At 47.9% G+C, this 21,885-nt stretch overlaps 1 protein-coding gene and 1 long non-coding RNA gene across 7 annotated transcripts in view; one reads left to right on the forward strand and one right to left on the reverse strand.

Moving 5' to 3' along the window:
* USP24 (ubiquitin specific peptidase 24) overlaps window positions 1–1,745 on the reverse strand; it is a 65,836-nt gene extending 64,091 nt beyond the window's left edge. For 3 of the 5 annotated variants that reach the window (XR_003992535.1, XM_030494045.1, XM_030494043.1), the window contains exon 1: window positions 1,203–1,745. Coding sequence is in view for 3 of the 5 variants with exons in the window: in XM_030494045.1 (XP_030349905.1) it covers window positions 1,203–1,514 (312 nt within the window). In the remaining 2 variants the exon portion in view is untranslated. The other 2 variants (XM_030494044.1, XM_030494047.1) reach the window with 2 other exon arrangements.
* Window positions 1,746–1,917: 172 nt separating this feature from the next.
* LOC115611318 overlaps window positions 1,918–21,885 on the forward strand; it is a 215,119-nt gene continuing 195,151 nt past the window's right edge. The window contains exons 1-2 of one of the 2 annotated variants that reach the window (XR_003992537.1): window positions 1,918–1,987; window positions 3,618–4,726. This is a non-coding gene — a long non-coding RNA (uncharacterized LOC115611318). Of the gene's footprint in view, window positions 1,988–2,141; window positions 2,195–3,617; window positions 4,727–21,885 lie in introns of those variants that run through there. The other variant, XR_003992538.1, reaches the window with a different exon arrangement.

Consider the following 21,885-nt stretch of genomic DNA (forward strand, 5'->3'; position numbering starts at 1 on the left):
GTTAAACAGCGATTCCTCTTCGCAGCACACATGCCATCCCACAGACCACCTTACTCCACCAGCACACATCATCAGCTTCTATGAGCTCAGAGTCTAACCCAGTTAATTCAGTAAACAGGATCATGGATCTTTATTCTGCAAGACCGGATTTCAATACACCGAGGCTACGGATACGGATGATCTGTGCATGTGTAGCTATGCAGAAGATACGTGCACATATTCTTCATATCTATGTTTGTAGATACATGCATACATGTACACAGAAAGATACCATTTCTGACACAGGAAATCATCAGGATACTCTTCACTGAAGCCTGGAAGGGTACACGAGTCTCCCTGGTTTTCAGACACGTGCTTAGGCATTCGCTGTTACTGACCGCTTCTTGAGACAGAGCCGATGCAAGGTGGCTCTTTGGTACAGCACAGCAGAGCCGCTCTTCTGTTCTCATCCCCATGAGCTCCATAGACTGGACACTATTAATTAGCTCTTCCCATATGAGCACTTTGGGAAGTTTTGGTGAAGGCCTAGAGGAAGTAAAAGCTTTACAGCTAAGTGCTCCAAGACTGTTCCAGGCAGCAGGGAAAGCACTAAGAGTCTATCTGCCGGCTGAGCAGGTCAGAGTTCTGGAAGAGGATGGAAGAGAGAAGAGGGGAAGGCAGACAAGGAGAAAGGAGAGAAACTAGGAAAGACTGGTGTTCTCCAGCATTTCTATGTACTTCATTCACATTCACATCTATCTACTGTGTTTAGAACAGAGCTGCAATTTAAGTTATGAGTTAAAGCCTGTATTTTGGCAATATTTGAACTGGCTGCACCCGTATTTCAGAATTTATGCTTAGCTTACCCAAATAAACGGTACACAAAGTAACACCCAGACTGTGCAAACAGTCCGAAAAAATTAGACACTCATTAGTCACTCCGATTATGCAAGACGGCACAAGACAAGAGGGAGTGTGTGGGGGAAAACCGTGATCCTTACGGTAGCCACACATTCCTGGGATGCCAAGGAGAAGCCGGGCTGCTCTTCACCTTGCAGGGATCGCAAGGAGCAGGCGCAGCCCCGGGGCGGGAGGGCGCTCGGAGGGGACACCCCGGGGACCCCCACGTGTCCGCAGCCCCCCCCCCGAGGGAGGCAGGCAGGCTCCCGGGGCGCTCCCACAGGGCTGACAGGAGGCCGGCCCCGGGGCAGGCCGCAGCTCACCTCGGTCTCCACCACTTCGTGGTAAGCGGGCGGCGGGTCAAAGCCTCCTCCACCGCCGCCGCCGCCGCTGTCCCCGTCGCCGCCGCGGGGGCCCTGCCCGCCGGCGGGTGAGCCGTGCCCGCCCGGCGGGCCCTGCCCGCTCTCCATGGGCTCATAGCCGCCGTAGTGGAGGCCGGGCCGCTCGTTGGTGAGCAGAGCCACGGCCTCGTTGATGTCGTTCTTGGCCAGGCGAAGGGCCTTGCGGATGGCGGCCGCGTCCGAGAAGCCCATGCAGAGCAGCGTGGTCATGTGCTGCTCCTCCTCGCTCTCCATGGCCGCGCCGCTCCGCGCCGGGGGGGGCAGGACGGGGCCGCGAACCGAGGGGTCTCCGGGCTCAGGCGCTGCCCGCCCTGCGCGCCGCCATGTTGACGGGAGCGCCGCGCCGCGCCTCTCCCCGCCGCCGCCGCCGCCCCCCCCGCGCCCCCCCTCCGCCCCGCCCTCAGCCCCGGAAGCGGCGGCGAAGCCTGGCTGGGAAGGTGGGGGGGTGGTGGGAGCGCACGCCGGGCCCGCGTCACGTGACAGGGGCGGGGCGGGAGGCGCAGCGCGGGCATGAATGGACTGGCATGGGAAGGGGGGGCGGCCGTCGCTATAGCAACCAGTGTCACGTGGGGAGGGGGGCGGTGTTGCCAGGGCAACCGGACCCTCGCCGCGGCCTGTGGCGGTGCCTCAGCGGCCGGCCCGGGCCTGCGCGGCCGAGCCCGCCCAGCGGGGAGCGGGCGGCCCCACCGGCCTCCTGCCTGCTGCCGGTAGTTCCTCCTTTAATTAGGGCCTTTTACTAGTGAATAATCCCCGCAGGGGCACGGCCGGCGGGGCGGTGACTGGTTGTCACGGCGAATCACGACAGGCCCTTGGGGCAAGAGGGGAGGGGTAGGTGAGGGGAGGCTGGGCAAGGCGGGAAGGCGGGAAGGCTGTGGAGGTGTCTGTGGGCAGGCGGTGAGCAGGCGTCGTCTGAGGTGAGGAGGGTGGGTTTAGTGACAAACGAAGGGCTGGCTGCTGCTCAAGGCTCCTGCTGCCTGGGCTGGGGATGGAGGACGTGAGTGGCGACCTGTGAGGCCGGCCCTAGTGGAGGATGCGGTTCACAGGGGTACACGGAGAAGCTGGGGTCTGGCTGCAGGCCGAGCACTGCCGTTGCTGCCAGCTTCCAGGTTGCTTTTCTGTATAAATGTGACCTTTAAATGTATAATACAGCAGAGATGCAGATCTCCGGGGGGGGACCATGATGATGCTGTGAGGGCTGGAGCAGCTCTGCTCTGGAGCCAGGCTGAGAGAGCTGGGCTGGGTCAGCCTGGAGAAGAGAAGGCTCTTCAAGGGGAGACCTTAGAGCAGCTCCCACTGCCTAAAGGGGCTACAGGAAACCTGTAGAGGGGCTTTGGACAAGGGCCTGAAGGGACAGGACAAGGGGAATGGCTTTAACCTGACAGAGGGGAGATTGAGATGAGCTCTTGGGCAGAAGCTCTTCCCTGTGAGGGTGCTGAGGCACTGGCACAGGGTGCCCAGAGAAGCTGTGGCTGCCCCATCCCTGGCACTGTTCAAGGCCAGGTTGGACACAGGGGCTTGGAGCAGCCTGCTCTAGTGGAAGGTGTCCCTGCCCGTGGTAGGGGGCTGGAGATGGATGAGCTTTAAGGTCCTTTCCAACACAAACCAGCCTGTGATTCTACGATTGTAAATCCATACAAAATGAAGTGCAATCAGATATCCAAAAAAAAAAAAAAAAAGAAAAAAGAAAAAAGAGAAAATTGGTTGTGCCCAAAGCAGAACATAAGTTGTATAAAGTTCTATATATTTCTTAAATACACTTGGCGAACCCTGGTACTGCACTCAAGTTGGTAGATCTGGATCGCCTGTCAATCTCCCTGGCAAAATTTAGCACCTCATTTTAACAATGTGTTTTCTATGTCCAGAGAAGAGGAGGAAGGAGGAGACATGTACGATTTGTCAAGGTCATGGCTGGTATTTGCATGGATGCATTTATTTTCAGAGGCTCACATTTTCTGGCAAATCATTTTGTGTTAACAGGGGCTGACAACACTGAAAGCACTGGGGTTAGGAGTCTAGAAAGAGCTGTCTGAAGTCTTAGATACAAATCACATTCAGCACAAAGGAAACTCTCAAGCGTAGGCGACCCCAATGGTATTTAGGTGTCTAACCTACATTAACTTTCAGAGCTCAGTGTCTATCTGTCTCTGCTCCTGTATTTTCCTGTGGAAGGAGAGAAAACTGATGTATCAGTCTGTTGGACTGGCAGGGTTTTGGGATAACTTTCAGATTGTAGTATTGCACCGGTGGTTTCATATTCTTTATATACTGACCCCCAAAATAATCACAGCTCCTTCATCTTGCTCATTCATCTCTCTTTTTCTGTTTTTTTTACTGTAGGCTGACATTCAGTGGAACGGATGTAATGAACATATGACTCTAAACTTCAGCTTCTGGATCTAAGGAAGGCCTTTCATTCATACTGATCTCCAGCTATAAAAGAAACAAGAATCTGTTATGGCTTAAGCTTGGCAGGCTTCAGCAAAATTCCAGCCCTTCAAATGCATTCAGTTAACATGCTGCATATTGACTCACTGCTTACTCACGTGACCCACATTTAAATTACACTTTCTCATTTTTGTAGCATATCATAAATAATGGTTTAATCCTCACAGCCTGATGAAGTCAGTTGGCATCGTTTTTCCTTGCTAATGGAAGAAAAGTTTGTAGGAAAAAGTAAGATATTTTATTAGATGTCATTATTGCTTTCAGCTTTATTTCAAGGAAGTGCTCCTGTAAATTTGAGCTGAGCTAGCTAATGAAAACATACCAAAAGTAATGGAGGAACTGATTGTAATCCCAGGTGGCTAAGAAAGAAGAGAATGCTTTACCATCAAGTTACCTGTGCTTTATAGTCCAGCTGTTCTGAAGGAAGTTTGAAGGGAATTTGAATTTACCAATATTTAAGGGTAACACTTGGACACAGCAGCTCAACATAACTGACAGTGAGGGGTACTGATCCTAAGATTAGTCTTTGTCGACTTCAGTAACAGCATCTTTCTTGAGACTGCTTAAAGGACCAGCTTAGTGGAGGAATGGAAGTGCACCTTTTCCACAAGTTATACAGCCTGGAAGTCCCAGTTTGCAGCTAATTTTCCTGCATTGTCACTCCAAGGAAAGTTGCAGGGAGAAGCACAGCAAACTTGTCTAACTGAGAACAAGCAAAGCAGTGAGTCTTTCCTTATAGGGCACCAGGAGGCATAAGGACATAAGGGAAGGAAAGTGGGGAACAAAAATCCTCAAGATCTGCTGTTGGAGAACTTGGAGTTTGTGCTGTGTGGCTGCCAGTTTGATATGACACGTGTTCACTAGTTACTTGATTGTGTTACTTCATGGAAAGTAGTTACTTTCTACAGAACACATCATATGTGTATCCTGAAGCATGGTTGGACATGAGAAACCCCTGTATTACAGAAAAGAGACATTTTGGAACAGAAACAACTGCTTTGGTAAGTGGTCATGCTGGGATATCAAACCTGGCTCTTTGGGTTGACCATGGTGTTGCCAAGTAGCCTAAAAATAGGGTTTGATGGAGGATTGCAGGGATGTTTTTGCAGGGATGTTACAGGAGGACTGTTCAGTTAATTTGTCATTTTAACTGAAAATGCTTTCATGCTTCTCTTCCTAAGCCTGTTTTAAAGCCAGTCCTGTGTTTATAGTGCTCTCACTATTTAAACAGCAAATAACAGCATTTTCTGTCTAAGAGAAACAGCTGTATTATTCTAGTGGAACATACAGATGCAGCCAAACTAAGTGGTGACCCCGTGGCTTGTTGAACTTGGAGGCTTCCCTTGTTGTTTACAGCTGTTGGGGAATTCCAACCAAGATCTCAGATGTAATTGGAAAACATCCTTTGCCACCCTGATTTAGTTTCCTTCTTGGTTGTAACTTCCCAGCCATGATTGTTACATATATACCCTGAAGCTTTGATAGAAGGGAATGTAAAGTTTATTATGTTGTCACCAAATCTTTAATTTATGTATTTTACTCAAAGAGTATCTTTCTCATATTTAGTTAAAAGTGCCATAGGCATATATTATCAAGGGAAGCTTAGTAGGAGCTAAAAGTTACTGTTCATAAATCTTTTATAAATAATAACTAAATATGGGAAATCAGGACAAAATTTAATGACAGGGCTCCACCACTATATGGTACATAAACACAGAAGGAGTTGTGTGAAAAGTGGTGTTACAGTAGCTAGAATAAACTCCTTCGCAGTTGCTGAATGAAAGAGGAGTGGGTGTGATCCCGTATGAAACCCTGCTCCTTTCTTTGGGAGAGAAGAGCACTCTCACTAATGTCAATGGTTTGGGATTAGGCACCTAATATAGTTGGATCTCAGGTCCCTGCACCCCTGAACATGCCAAGAGGAACAAGTTTAAGGTTTCCCTAATCTTACGGTTTGGATGGGCAAGGCACTTCTTGCTTTTCGGTATAGCAGGCTGTCAGGGCAAAGGAACTCTTTACTACCTGAAGAAAGAGTATCTGAGATATCACAGAGTCCAGCTTTTGTATAGTATTGGGAAGAATTAATTTAGGTTTTCTGGAATGACTTTATCTTTCCTTCCTTCCTTTTAGTCCTTGTCCCACCCAGTCTCTTCCAGTTTCCTGCTTCTGATTTATTTATAGCTAAATGTAATAGGTGGGTTTTAAGAAAGTGCCTGGGGGACCAGATAGTGCAAATCCCCCTGAATTACTGAAAATCACATTTCTTACCTGTGGATATTGATGGATGGTGTTTGGTTGCCTTTAGCAGAGGGGTTGAAAGCATTTGTGTGTAAAGAACTATGTAACCCCCCTGAAAAGCACAGCTGCAAGGGACTGATAACAAAGTAGATGCACTGATGGATTCAACTCCTCAGGTAGCTGCGCAGCTTCACACCAAACAAAGATTTTAGCAGACACAAGAAGTGTGTGAGTCTATTCACAAGCACCAGCTAAACAGATTTATGCAACAGACCTTTAGACTTTGTCTATGCTAGGAATTTTTGCTGCCTTCACAGCTTTTGGCTGGCTAGAAAGGAGATTTGTGCTGGCGTAACCGCCAAGGCAAAGCCTGCTGTCAGCAGTGATTTGCAAAGAGGCAGTTTACCTTGGTTTCAAGCTGGGATTCATGTACACTAGTAATCATAATTACAATATTTAGCTCTAATTCAGTGCTTATGAGATGAATATCTAAAAAGCCTTCTAGGAGGATGGAGGGGTATCATTAGCTCCTCAACATTAATTTTTACAACTGCTTCAAACTGTAGTGGGGCTGAAAGGCAAAGAAGAAAGGTGAACGCATCTCGTGGTGTTGATGTGCCTCCTCTAGCAAGGCTGTCTCTGTTGTTATTCTTCTGCCCAAAGGGAACAGGAGCTGAACCACGACCGTTTTTTCTGTGGCAGGAGCTGAGTACCCGCTGGTCTCCTGAATACAAAAATGAAGTTTCATGCTGTTTCCCTTGAATGGAACAGCATGATGTGAGTGTGAAAAGAGTGGAACAGTATGTTAAGGGAAACGGGACTGAAAGGAGAGAACAGCTGACTCCAGGGGCTGAGCAGATCTGCCCCCTCTGCTTCACTGTATGGGTTTGTTTTCAGCTCTTCAACTCAGACCGATTCATGGGTCTCACAACACATCGCCTCAGCTCTGGGCTGGGAAATGAAACAATTGTAAGGAGGTTGTTCATTCTTCCTGAAACAAGCTGTGGAAAATGAAAGCCAGGGCTGAACTTCAGAACCAGCTGAAAGCACTAAGATGCAGAAATGCAGAGTGAAGCCATTCAGGAGAATCAGATTTGGAACAGAGCCCTGAAAAAACCTGCAGTTATGACTAATCCATTTTAAATGTGTGTGGTTGTAGGTAAAATCACTTCTTTTAAAGATCATTTCTCTCCCTATGTTGATTACAGTTCTTTACTGTCATTTTAGATGAACGATGTGTTGACATGAGTTCAGTATCAGATGAACTGCAATGACAGAATTATTTTGGGTGCTGGAGTAGTTCTGGCCAAGCTGCTGCTGATGGGGACAAACAATACAAACAGGATATTCAGCACCCTGAGAGACCCACCCAGGGGCAGGCACTTGAATGCTTCCTTCAGCCCAGTTAGCTGAGGAAACTTGACTGCAAAGCTCAGTTTATGCAGGGACAAGCTCATGCACTGACATTTTTAGAAGAGAAACAATCTGAAATGGAAACTTCTGGTGTTCTTGTTTCACTGAACAAGTCTGTGAGACACCACACAGTTTTACAGCGTAACCTTTGGATGCTTTTATTTTGTCCTCAAATTGTCCCAGCCTCGCTTGCTGATCCCTTCTCAGGGATCCCTCTGACACTGTGATACAGAGGTACTGACGTTAACACACTGCAGTAAGGAGGGGAGATGTTGTGTGACACTGTATGTGAGTGTCACGGCTGTTGGGATACCAATCCAACAGTGACAGACTTTGCAGTCTTATCAGTAGAGCTGTCACTAGGTGTATGAATTCAGTGCAAGCAAGCAAGAGACCATGGAGGTGAACAGCATGGAGGCTCTTTTGGCAGGTGGGAAACAGTAGTAAATCCAATGCTCTTGGGATATGCTCAACTTACAGACTACACCAGTCTAACTAAGGGCAGTGCAGTGTGGTGACAGTGCTTGTAGTAACACGCAGTACTCCGAGGGTGAAGGCTGTTTTCTGTAGTGTGTGTGTGTATCTGATATCCAGCAACAAAAGCAGTTGGCGTTTCCCTGGTGTGGGATGAAATGTGGTGCAATGTGATAGAGCAATGAGGAACTCCTGGCTGGCTTTTTGCCCTGTGTAGATTCCTTTTGCATTAGGTTTTGACCTTTAAAGCAAGACCTGCTTCTTCAGTTTCTCATTGTCTAAATTCTGTATCGAAGCTTGAGAAACAAGTCTGTGAAGCTAGAGGATTTTTAAGCTCTAATTAGAGAAAAAAGAATAGGTAGGAAGGAGTCTGCTGAGGGAGAGAACCAAATGGAAACCGTTTTACAGATCTGGTGCCTTTTAGTTTACTGTTCCACAGCAATGCAGTGGGAGCCCAGCCTCTGTGGTGCTGGGCTTAAATCAGCACAAAAACCTGGTTTCTATTAAAGACTGGTCTACAATTTCTGTCCTGGTCTTAAAAGGCATCTCTGCCTCCTGATCAAAACACCACTTTGTTTGCCCTTGGTGCTGTGGAAACCCAAAGGTGTGTTCCTGCTGCCAGGGTTTTGTACTAGAGCACTGCAGTTGGTTCGCACCAGCAGCCCCACGCAGGAGTTTGGAGGTGGGAGAGGTGAAAACCACTGTCCTGACCAAAAATCTGGGGGTATTTAGGCGGAGGGATGGTGATGGAACAACCTTTTTCACTTTTTGAAATTCTTTAGCGTTACTATTGCTTCACTTGTATTTGCACAAGATTCTGTTGTTTCATGCAGATTATTAAGCGCAGACTGAAACTGAAACCCAGTGCTGGGTGGGAGACAGCAGCCGTGCTGTGCCTGAGGAGGGTCTTAGTGCTGTGCCCAGGGATCTGCAGGTGGGATTACAGGGGAGGTGGAAGCAGAGGATTATATTTGGTTCAAACACAAGGCTTAACTTTTCAGACATACCAAGAGGTCCTTCAAGGCTGTGAAAGCCTAAAGCCTCAGATTTCTCCTGCCTCATCTGCCTGCTGGCACACACAGCCCTGTTGTCTCTTTTACAGTGCATTTGATCTGTCAGTGACTCATTTGAAGGCTCTCTGCCTCCACCAGCAAGGTGCTTCGGGGCTGAGTCGCACCCATGTAGCAGCTCTGTTCCCCTGTTATCAGCTATTCCTTTCACTCCTCGGGTGCTCCCAGCCTTTGATCTGTTACCATACTGCAGCAACAACTTCCCTTGTTTCTTAATGCTGCATTACATTGTGCAAGGCCATCATCACTCCACAAATGCTGCAGTCTGCTGCCTGTGCACTGCTCTCACAAGTGCATCTAGAAAGCATGAAATAAACTCTTGTTCCCCTCAATCCTCACATAATCATAGTGGAAATCACTTTACTATAAGATGGCAATTTCTGTCAGACACTAACTGGAGGTATAATGATACAGTTAATTCTTCCCTTCCTTATCCCTGTTGCATTTGTCTGGCTGCTGCAGGGGCTGTACTCCCATCCATACAGCACCTGGTGCTGTGGGCTCTGACTGGTCTGTATATCCTAATGCTACTGAGCAGTGATGAATCCTGGCCTCCATCAGGAAGTCCCCTTTTGCTGGCCAGGCTGGATTTTGTTTAATTTGAGGTTGATTCTGTCAAAGCTGGAGACCTCAGTGGAAAGAAAGGTGCTCTGTATGCAGCAGGAATGAAAACTTTGTGGTTTACAGGGTTTTTTTACAGTGACATGTGGGCAAAAGCAGAGACAACACAGCAATTTAAAACCTATTTGCTTAAAATCAGCTAAATAACAGTCTAAGTAACAGTCTTCCGATACCTAAAGGGGACTTATCTGAAGAGGGACTTTTTGCAAGGAGAGGAAGTGATGGGACAAGGGGGAATGGCTTTAAACTGAAAGAGGTGGGATTTAAATTAGACATTAGGAAGAAATTCTTTACCATGAGGGTGCTGAGATGCTCACACAGGTTACCTGGAGAACCAGGTAACTCACCAGTTTTGCACAGTGGCTGCCCCATCCCTGGCAGTGTTCAAGGCCAGGTTGGACACAGGGCCTTGGAGCAACCTGCTCTAGTGGAAGGTGTCCCTGCCCATGGCAGGGAGTTGGAACTGGATGAGCTTTAATGTCCCTTCCAACCCAAACCATTCTATGATTCTGTGATAAATTCCTAGCAGTGTTACAAGCAAGACCAATAGCAGCATCTGAGCCGGTTCTGCTGGAGATGGTGCTTATCAGATGACCCAGCAAAATCTTCCTGACTTGCAGGACTGGGGGCAGAAACTCCAGTGTAACAAACACATCTTGCAGCCTGCAGAGCAGTCAGCTCCTGCTCTGGTCATGCAGGTCGGTGATCCAGCTCGTTTCCTCTGTACACTCCAGGGTGGACCTTGGCTGGTGTGGAGGGGTGGAGGGCATGTTTGCTGCACTAGGTCATGCAGTACAGGGAAGGCTGTGCCTACCTGGGTGTTGGTCTCCTAAGGGGGTCCAGGCCGTATCTCCCTGACAGCAGGAGTCCTGACCACAGGATGCTGATCCTAACATGGTTTAATAGTGATGAATCTCATTCCTTCCACTGGCCAGGTTGGGCTTGTTTTATTTATGCCTAAAATCTCTCTCTCACGCTGGGATCTGTGCAAAACGGGTGAGTTAAAAGCTCAGGGTGCTGTGTGGGCAGGAGAAAGCCACAGTCTGGTGTGGAAAACCTTTGAGATGTGGTCCAGGCTTGTGGGGAGAATGAGGCAGGAACCAGAGGTGCCAGTTGTGTGCTTAGTTCTTATGACTTGTTCAGCCTGTTTCACAGACTTGTAACTACTGAGCCTTGATTCTATTTCCGGCCTGGCCTATGGTCACTAATTGTCAGTGTCCTGGGGCTTCTTCCAGGTTTTAATTACCCCTATTAGTATGATGAATGCTGGAAATAAAGACACACTGGTGGTGTTTTTGCTGCTGCCATTGTCGTGGTAGGGGCTGCCATTAAAGGTGCTTTCTGGCATTTGCCATCCTGTGAAATGTGTTGATGAGCTGTTTATAAATGCACGGAGAGATCCTACATGTCCAGCTTGTTCTTAGATTTAAGTGTAAACCAGGAGGGGAGAAACTGTCCAGGACTGCAAAAGGAGGTTAGTGCCAGAGTTGAAAATAATCCACTTCTTCTAAGCCTCAGTATTGTCTTTACGATGGGATGGATTTACGGGCGCAGGAGCAGAGAAACAGCACCGTTTCCCCATTAGCTCTGCCTCTTACAGTGTGATCTCCCATCTTCGGGATGCAGAGAGACACTTTTCCTGCTGCACAGCCCCCTCTCCTGTCTTTCCCTCCCTGTACACCGCACATGCACTGGGCTGCATTCAGCCTGAGTCTTCACTTGCTTCTACTCTTCCTGTCTGAAGCAGATTCAGCCTGGTCTGCAGGGAGGGAATGGCTCTTTTCCTGGAGCAGTCCAGTCCCAGGCACACGGGAGTTAGTCTCTGTGCTTCTCAAAGACTCTTCTAAAGTACATACAGCAACTTGCGTTCATTATTCCTCTCCTGTAAGGTGCAAATTATCTCACTCTTTAAAGCATGCAGTTTCTTGAACAGCAAGATTAATACAGCTGGATTTCTAGTGTATCTGATTGTCTTTTACCTTTCCACGTGTGGATTTGCTGATGAACAGGCAAACTTCGCAGCCTGTCCTCAGTGGGAACATGATTCTTCTGCCAGACTCCCACTTTTTATGAAGCTGAGGGAAATTACTTACCCTTGAGGCCTGCACCTCAGTGTCCAGCTTGGTTAGGGCTGACCAAAGGACTCAAGTAATTGCTGTAAGTAGTGAGGCTACTGCAGTGTGGTTGCAATTAGGCTTGCTTCTTTGCCTGGTTGCTCCTGGTGTGCTGGCTCTATCTGCAGGACACACTGCCCTCTCATGGTCCTGCAAGTGGGTTCTGCATCTGGGCTGAGGAACCTGCCCTTCCTGGGGGTCTGGGTGGTCAACGGGCAATTGCTGGACCTCCTGAGAGGGTTTAGGTGGTGCTTCAGCACTGCATGAAAACAATTATGGGAAAAAGAACTTGTGAGTGATTTTATCATTGCATGCAAGAACGTGATGTGCAAACTGCAGAAATCTGCTAGACTGATTGCTGAACACGTGGTGGAAGGCTTTCATCTGCTTTTTCTTGTAAATGAGAGTTTTAGGTGGGTGCTGGAAAATCATAACTATGACATAAACATTTTAGAGAATTTATACTTCCAGATGTAACGGAGTTGTGGGAGCAACTTGGAAACAGACTTGTTTGAAAGAGACATCCCTGACTTGATCCCAAGCAGTGTTACTGAGGCTCAGAGCCTGTCCCTGGGTGCTGCTGGAGTCATTTAGTGTGGAGCTGAGCACTGGACTGCTCGACATAGGTGTTTAAACAAGTGGGATATAAGTGTTTCACATGGGCACATTTCTACTACATGTCATGGTTGTCCCCCAGCCCTTGTGTGGTCTGTTTTGTTCTGGCAGTGTCTGACATTGTGTTCAACTTTTTATATGGCCTGGAGAACCTCCTTAATGTGCTCTATTTCCTTTTTGGATTACTGAAGTTTTGTGTTACAGCAAGATGGGGGGGGATAGGAAAATTAACTGGTTTTCAGAGTGATTGTGTTCTTTCGTTTTGTCTTTTATCAAAAGAACTGTTGTCAGCAAGAAAACCTGATGTGACTTGGAAGTGTTATGTGCTCACTGCACGTGCTCTTGAAGGAGCAGCACGTGGAAATAGGCAGCATGTGTGTCAGAGCATCCCAGAACAGTGAGTGGCCCGGGGCTGCGCAAGTTGCTGGGTATCTCCCCTTTCATCTAATTGCACATGGAGCCACAGAGCTGTTCTAAAAAAACCCAACCAAAACCCAAACTAAAAGATACTGTGATCCCAAATGTCTCACCCATCTTACCTGTGGAGGCAGGCTGAGAGAGCTGGGCTGGTTCAGCCTAGAGAAGAGAAGGCTCCTAAAGGGGCTCACAGGGGCTTGGAGCAACCTGCTCTAGTGGAAGGTGTCCCTGCCCGTGGCAGGGGGTTGGAACTGGATGAGCTTTAAGGTTCCTCCCAGCCCAAACCAGTCTGTGATTCCGTGATTCTTACTGGAGGGGTCACCTCCCCTCACTCTGCACCTCTCATGTGGGTTGCAAATCACCCTGTGTGCCTGGTCCTACACCAGTACTGCCTGCTCTGTGCTGTCACTGTCTGGCTCCCCGCAGCTGCGAAGTCCCAGGGGGCTATGCCCACATTGTGAGTCAAGCTCAAGGCAAAGTCAAAATCTAAATACCTACACAGGGAGTGGGAGAGTTGGGTTTCTGCATCACAGGGGAGTTGGTACACACCTCCCAGAGACTGCCTGAAACCACGAGCTGCTGGGGAAGGCCTGGGCAGGCTGAGGGAGGGCTTGGGGCACTCTCGCTGGGAAGCAGGTGGGGAGAGAAGGGCAGAGTTACCCACATGAAAAAGCCTCAGGCTCTGGGCTCTGCTCTCAGGTTGCTTTTGCTAAGATCCTGGGAGACATCTCTAGTTTAGAAACCCACTGTCCTGGAGCACAGGATACCTACTCAGCTCTCTGCCACACTGGTGCTCTTTCTTATGCATTTGAAAGGGGAAAAAATCCCTTCTGATCCATAGTACCCCACAGCAGGGAGTGCTTGCCCTTGAAGAGCATTCATAGCTCCAGATGTAAAGCCTGATAGCACTTAGTGTTCAGAGGAGGTGGCGTCGAAATGATGGCTCTGCTTGCTTGCCTTTGCAAGTTCCCACACCAAGGAATGTATCTTTCTATTCCTAATGCTTACTAGGCAGGGTTGAGGTGCCTTACTTGGCTTTCTGAATCCTGGGGGCCAGTAGGTGCAAAGACATTGGGTTAACATGGAGCTGGTTACTTGACCAGCTCTTCTTGTCCCAATATAGCAAAATCTTGTCTTAATTTAGCTAATGGTAGCTAAACCACAGCATTAGGTGGGAAAGCATGTGCTGGCTAACAGAGCTGACGTTTGCCCCCAGAATGCTGGGGAAATGGGTCAGCCACAGCCCCAGAGCACTGGGCTTGCTCTGTGCTGCTCAGACTGATGGCACATCTGGCCATATGGGTTTGGTGAACAGGAGAGAAACCCCATGTCCATTCTTGAGCTTGCCTTTTCCTTTGGCAGCCCATGGGTTTCTTCAAGCCTGTGGACCACCAGAAGTCAGATGATGGTGGGAGGAGTTGGGGTGCTAGGAAGGGGAAGAAATGGCTTCTCTCTCACTACGTCTTCCCTACCTCTGCTCCTCCATCTCTCCTTTCAGGGAGGTGTATGTGTCACCTTTGTGGCTTCTGAGTTTTGTGACATCTTGTTTTGGGAGTCTACCCTGCAGTGAATGCTCATGTGTATTAGTGGTCTGCTGGCTGCATTGTGTTTCCTTGCTCCTGGTGAGAAACCAGCCACCTGAAAGTAGAAAGTTCCTGCCTCAGTGCCCAGCCTCACTTCTTTCCATGGCTTTGCAAGCTCACTGCTACCAGGAACCTGCTTGGTGCTGGTTCTGGCTGGCTGGGCTGGCTCGGGAAAAGGCACTCTCCAAGCCTGAGTTCACTCCAAATCTCCACTTGGTGTTTTTATAGTGATTTACACCTTTCTGAGGTTGGGCCTTTGAATCAGAATTTCCTTTCAAACCAAAACGAAAAGGGAAAGGTGGAAAAACAGCCGAAGGATTTTTTTCCAACGCAAGAAGCCAGGTTTTGAAGACAGCCCCGGATTCCTGCTGCCCAGCTGCACATGTGGCAGCCTCCTTGCTCAGTGATCAGCGTGTGCAGGTCAGGGTGTTGGTGACCAGCCTGGGCAAGCCCTTAGGTAGCCATGGGCAAGTCCAGAGCGGGAGTGTGTGCCTTCATGTACACAATTTGTTCTGCAGTTCTCACGCTTCAGCTTGACCAAAACCATGCCCTAACCTTATAGCTACAGGCAAGATCAAAATGATTTAGCAACTGTTATTTATCCACTTATATTAGTCATGTAATTAGAGGATAGAGACATGGCTGTTACTCGGCTGGCAGGCCTTTAGCTGCTGCCACCAGGGGACACTGTTGGATAGTCTATAGATGTGCTCCCGGCCTGGTCTGTCTGAGCTTGACCATCCCGCACTCCCAGCTCAGCCTCCCTCCCTCTGCTGAGCTCGCCGTCCTTGGCATTCCTTGCTCTGGCACTGATTTTCTTTATTTGCTCCCTGCAATCCCGGCTCCTCATTTTCCTCGGGCAGTTTTATCACCCAAGGTCACCGTGTTGCAGTATCTTGGGGTTTGTGCTGTGTCTCCTCCCCAGAGGCAGGTAGCCAATACATCAGTTTGCTGGAGCGTGTCAAGGACTTTCATGGAGCTGCAGAGCTTGGCATGCTCGTGACCAAGAGACATAAGCCAGACACAACCTGCCCTGAAGTTTGGAAGCACTTGGAGTAAAGATTTGGGTTTGGGCCTGTTTAGAAGATGAAGTTCAGTCTGAGTTCAGACCACTCCAGTTCCCTGTGTTAAAAAAGGTCCTATAATTTTATTCCCTGTAATAAACATGAAGTGTGAGGTTCATTGCTTTTGAAGTTGGTGCCTTGATGGTTTGTGCAATAAGAAAGACCTGTCATTACTTGCTTGAAATAAATAAAGACAAGTTGTCAGATTGCTTTTTCAGATGGAAAGAGGCATTATGTAAGGAGCCTGAGCAGGTGGGCATGTGAGTGATGTGGCTTCCTGCAGGTTTGCTCCTGAGGACAGCGAGCTGAGTAACCTGTGTGTGGAAAGGGCCTCTCCTCAGGGCTCATCACTGTGCCTGGGCTCGAGGCAAGGCAGAGCTGCAGTGCCCATCGCTGTGGGGAGAGGTTCCTCTCACCCCAGGGAGAGCAGCTTGGCTGTGCTGGCTCTCATATAGGCAGCCATGGGATGGGGGAATAGAGGAGAGACTCTGAGCCTTGTCTGGGACTGTTTACTCATGGTGGCGAGAATGGATTTTGCTCCTTACAAAGAAAGGGCTTCCTTAGATCCAAACTCAAATGGGCAAAATGACTCTTGACTGATTCTGTTTGGTTAAACCCATGGTTCGTGCTTTCCTTGCTGACCCTGGCCACAACTTCTCTGGACTTTAGGAGTCACTTAGCAAAATGATGGAGAATCGGACCCTACCCCAGGCAGCACAGAGACAGCTTGCAGGGCCTTGTTCTGAATGTAAAACTGTGAGAGGTTTGGGGATTTAATAGTTTTGGAGGGGAACCTCCTCTGTTTTCAGATTGTCTATAACATGAGGTATCATTTGATTTGCAGCACTGCCTGGAGATCAGGGCAGGGTTGTTACCACCTGCTGGTATTTCTTTCACTGCTAACACACAGATTCAGAGGAGACACAGATCTGTATCTCTGCTCATGGCATGTGGCATAGCTGCCTTGAATTCAGAACGTATAGTCCAGCTGAGGTTCTGGTTCAACTTGTACACACAGAGCTTTGTTTTATGTAATGGTATTCCTGCAAACATCTTTGCCAAGTGCTAATAGTGCACCCGAGAGAAACTTCATGCTTGTGCTTTGGTGAGAACGAGTGTGCTGAAGAACTCCTTGTGTTGTGCTTAGACCAACAAACACCTTTGGAATGGGGAAGGATTTTTAGGTGGCAGTTTCTGTTCAGGAGGTGAAGTGCCTGCAGCAGTTACTGGAGGAGAATTTAGCTGGTCAGCTCGTGAGTGCTTTTATATTCTGAGTGTTTTAAAAAGGGGATGGTGATTTCAGAAGTGGAGAGCCAAAACCAGCCTGGCAGTCCATGGTGTTTAAGGATGAATGTAGTGTAGGCAGTGCTCCCTTGTACTGTGTTAGGAGGCGAGAGGCAACAGTGTGTGTTAGTTATGCTTATGGTGAGCACCAAAGCCTGTATTTCAGCTGGGACTAACTGTGATTCTGATTGACTGGAATTCCAGAGAAGACTCAAACTCAGTGTGTCTTTTCAAAGGGGTAGATAAGTGTCCCGAGATGATAATAATTCATTAAAGTTTTATATTCGTTATGGTGCTTTGTCCCCTGTACAGAAGCATTTCTGTAATCTAGAGCGTGTTGGAACATTCCTAGAACATTTCTTTCCTAAAGAGTGTTCTCATGCAGAAGACTACTTCAACTCACTAGGAATTCAACGTTCCTGCAGAGGCCCGGATTTCATGTGCATGTCGCAGCATGGGAATTGATGGAAAGAAAAGGAAGGTGCTGAAATTTCTAAGACAAAATTCCCTGCTCCCCTTCCATCTCATATTGCTTCCTGAAGTGGCTGAGGAGTTTGGCAGGGCCTCCTTGTTCTCATAGAGACACTGAAGGGTCTTTACGTCATGAGGTTTAGGCCATGTGTTGGAAAGGTCATTTCCTCCAGTGGTTGAAGAAGAAGGAGATAGTTACCCTGACACGCGGATGCGGCTCGATCACTGCCATGTCATACCCAAGAACAAATGGGATCCGTGGCAAAGTGGATGTGCTTGCAGTTGTGATGAGTTATCCAGAGCAGATGACATGGCTTTATCCTCTGACTTGTGCTTCAGAGAGACAGCAAAGTCCTGTTCTAACACAGAGCCTGCAACAGCAGAAGGTAAACCTGTGAATTTCTGTTGGATCATCACTTTTGAATCACTTAGCTCGGACTTTTTTAAGCCAGTATGAGGAATCCTCGAGTTGGGTTTAATATTTCAGGATACAAAGGCTTGGACTGCTCCAATTTTCAATCCTTTTTTAAGGAAGATTCTTGTTTCCTACTGGCTATTTGGCTGCATTGCTGAGTGTGAAAATTGGGAGTCAGAATTGGTCTGAACACACTCTCCCTACCCTGCCCCTGCAGCCTGTCTGGTAAAGCAGGGTAAACCAGGAGCAAGGGTGGGCTTTTGCCACTGGAAGGCAAAAGTGGATCTAAACACTCATTCTAGTGTTTAGATCCATTGATTTCAGTGAATTTCCTTATGGATTGAATCACCCTTTATCCTGGTTGGGTGACAGAGCTGCTAGTAGGTCTGGTGATAAACTTCTCTGGAGGGTTTGCTTGGAGTTACCCCTTTTTAAGTGATGCTTTTTGTCTGAATTTACCTCCTGCAAATATCTTTGTCAACATGCACTATATGTTTGCATGTGCAGAAGGAGAGACCAGGGCCTCACAGCTGGGACCTGATGCAGAGGAGCAGTAGGACACCAGTGATCTGCTTTCATGGAGCAAGCACATGGAAGCCACTCGCTCTTGTGCCTCAGTTTCTTCCTTTGCAAACAGGGGGACTTGGTGACAACTGCTTTCCGAGATGACTCGCACAGTGTGGCATTGGTGTCTCTCTGTAACATGGGGAAGAAGAGCTCTTGCAGTAAGATATGATTTAAATTATTTAGGGTGTTGTCATGTGATCACAACTGATTGAGTTCCTGTGGCTTAACAAGTTGCCATCTGTTATCATCCCCATTATGAATTATGTATTAGTTTAAATCAAGGCTTAAACCAAAGGAGTTCAAGCAAAGTCCTCACCCTGATGATACCATAAAACTGTCTTGAGGGCTGTTAATACTGCATCCAAAACACTGCAGTCACATGAGAGAGCATGCTGGTCCAGTACAAGCTCTCTCTGCTGGTTCAAACCATGCTGGCAGCTTTCCTTGGTAGTGGCAGGTTTTATGCTGGCCCCTGCCCTCCTAATGTAGGCTCATGAAACCAGGGAAAACTCCATTGCCTGTGTCCTGGCTGAGGGGACAGAAATGAGACCATAGTCCCACAGCAGAGTCCCAAAGATCTCAGGATGGTGTGGTCAGGGAGCTGCTGCTGCAGGAGGCTCAGTGACCACATGCTGAATTGCTGGCTAACTTCATGGGAGGCTTTGTGAAGCTGTCAGCTCTGGAAGTGCCATGAGCCCTGCTGTAAAACCTGACCACATCCATGTGTGTGGTGGTCATTGGCAGTAAAACACTTCAAGCCCAACTGAGATGTTCATCTGAGTCTTCTGACCAGAAAGCAGGCTCTGCCAGAACATTCCCATTTCTCAAGTTGATCTATACAGCATGTCAGCTTGTCAATGCACTTCCCTGTGAAGGAGAGGAGCCTTGAGCAGCTCCAGCTATGGGTATGGGCTACTTCCCTCTTAGGCCAAAGAGCTGTTACTCCTTCATGGCTTCAGAGCTCAGGAACATCCCACTGTGAAGTGTCTCCCTTTTGGTTGGGTAGCTTATATTGGATCTGCAGTGAAAGCACTTAGGGCCTGCTGTCCTTCCAAGGGTGCAATTCCCTTATCATCATCACATTTGCAGGCCAGGCTTTCTCTGCCTGTGATACACCAGCCCAAGGCAGCTACTTGGCAGCCCAGGGTGACTGGGGCAGACTTGGCTCTTACTGCACTTCTGGAGTTGACTGAATCTATACACATTTGCTGGGCAGCATGTTGGTCAGTGTCCATGCTCTGATGCTGTTTATTACCACCCATTTGAGATCAGAGCCCATAAAATAAACAGTTCTCTGTGTGGGAACAGGCAGCAGAGATTACTGTAGCTAAATCAAGACTTACTTGGCCAGTGTGTCTACTAGGGAACACAGAAAATTCATAGCATCCACAGAAGCCAAGTGCTTTCACATAGATTGTGTGGCTGGCCTGAGGAGGGCCACTGGGATCTGGGAGCCAAACAGGATGGATAAGCAGGGAATGAATGTCTCCTGGCATCAGCAGTGGTTGCAATGATAATTCCTGGTTGAATTTCGGGTCATAAACCTATTTGTGGCCGCAGGGACAGTTCCAGTGGCTCCAGCTTTAGCCTGATGTTCAGAGCTATTTTCTTACAGCTGGAGGGTGCTTGTTCCATCAGCTGGCATAAAGGCTCCCAGTCTCTGCCCTTGCATATCCAAGGGCAAAATCCTTTGGCTTCGGGAGTTACTCACACAATGTCCCTGCTAGAAATAGAACTATGTCCCTCCTCTTTAAAGCAGGGCCAGATTCTTTGTCTTCAGCTTGATGTGCAAGGCCTTTCCCCTGGGAGAAAGCCAGCCTGATTTTATTCCCAAACTTACAAGTGTCCATCCCTCTTGCAGTTTTCCAGGGGGCTGAGCAGTCTTTTCAACTGAGACAGGAATTCAGAGTCTCTTTCTTAACCTTCTTTGGGAAGAAGGAGGTGGATAGGAAAGAAATAGTGTCACCATTAAGATTTGTTTAAACAGAGTTGGTCGTATTGGAGTTCTTCTTTCACATTTTGGCTTTGCAGTTTGAAGGTGAACCAAAAGAGTGGTGAAACTGTGGATACTGGATGCCAGGAAGGAAGGAATAAGAAAGCAAAGGAGAAAGAGTTGGAATTCATTGTGGACCACCAAGATGGGCGAAAAGTGAGACAAATTCTTGAGCTAAGTTTTAAATTGCTCCAAACCACAGGGTATTGTGCTCGGGGGAGAGGCAGGGAGGGAAGAGTTGGGCAATTTCATCCTCAATCATGCAAAGGCAAATTATTGGACAAAGGGTTTGTGTTAGATATATTCCAGTTGGAGCCTAGTAGAGCATTTGATACAGGGTCTCACAAGATCTTGCCCTCCCTCCAAAGTTGTTTGGCTTGTTTTGGATAGGAACTCAGTCATGTGGATTAGTAGAAATGACAAATGATCCATGGCTCTGACCATGCAGATTTTCAGCTGATGTGACTGATGAAAGCTTTGGTTTCATCCTTTTTACTGAGGGCTCCTCCTGTGCATCAGCAGAGCAGTAAAGAATGTTTTCATGATGGTTTTAGGTGTGATGTTTTGCAGATACTGCTGACTACTTTGTCCATGAAGCAGAAACCAGGAAATTTGTTCATTTTGGTGGGATAAAAATAATGAAAGCATTGAAACTTGAGGAAAAGAAGTTTTTCTATCTGAGAAAAACATCTGAAGCAAACTCTTTAAGAAGGAGGAACCCTGAAAGCTTTCATGTGAGAGATAGCAAAGTGAGCAGCATGCTTGTGTGATAGTCTGACAACAAGGTAACTGAAGGCAGGTTACCGGGCCAGACTGCAAGCTGGGGTGAGCAGCATAGCTCCATGATAAGGGGGATGAGTTAAATCTGCTTTCCCCCACATGTTAAAGTAAAGAGTCTGTTTCCCCCAGGTCAGGGGAGAAGGAGAAAGGTTGTACAGGAGCCTGCCAAGATTGCAGAGGTGTGGGAGTATTGCTGAGCGGTATGGGAGGACTTGGCACACTTGGAAGGAAGTGGAGTATGGCACTAAAGCCTGTTCTGTGGGAGCAAGGCTGCTGGCTGGGAGGCAGCCTTGAGGACCACATCAGTTCCTATCTCTGTGCAGTTGGCTCTGTGGATTATGGCTGAGATTTCACTACAGGCAGGTCATGAGATTTCACCCAACAGTTCCCCAGAAGGAATTGCTCTGCTGTGTAGTAAAGGTGAATATTGTCTAGGGCAACCATTTGTGGCTCAATATGAGATTTTCTTTCAGAAACTGCCCACTTGCAATGTAGGGAGTCCAGATTTGCTGCCTTCACCATTAATGTATAGTCCATACTCACATCCTATCCTTGGAGAGGTACATGCAGGTCATTTATGTACTGTGACCAGTTCAGGAATGAACTTGTGTGCCTCAATGGTGTGTTTCTTCATCCAACTTAAAGCTCTGACCACCTGGTTGGAGAATAGGAGTACTTTATTGTTCTCCCTCCTGCATCATCTGCAGCACTGCAGAACACAGTCAGTGTTGTGAGAGTGGAAGGGCTAAACCTGAAACAATCCTGCATCACTGTGCTTGGCTTGCTGCTTCTGGGACGGGAGAAGGATGCAGAGTTTCCTCATCTGATCGCCACAGTTTGTATCAAATGCTGCCTGGGCCCTTCTCAATAGCCACAGGTGAGGAAATTGCAACTTACTGCTACTCTTCAGTATGTTTTGCTTGAGGTATGGCTTTTTATATTGCTTTCTGTGGCATCTGGCACTTCAGTCTTTTGGAGCATCTGCTGATAGCAGTGTGAAACAGTGACTTGGGCATTGCAGCGTTTAAAACGATGGCTAGT

Source organism: Strigops habroptila, chromosome 8, assembly GCF_004027225.2.
Source record: "Strigops habroptila isolate Jane chromosome 8, bStrHab1.2.pri, whole genome shotgun sequence".
In the NCBI taxonomy this organism is placed as follows: Eukaryota; Metazoa; Chordata; class Aves; order Psittaciformes; family Psittacidae; genus Strigops; species Strigops habroptila.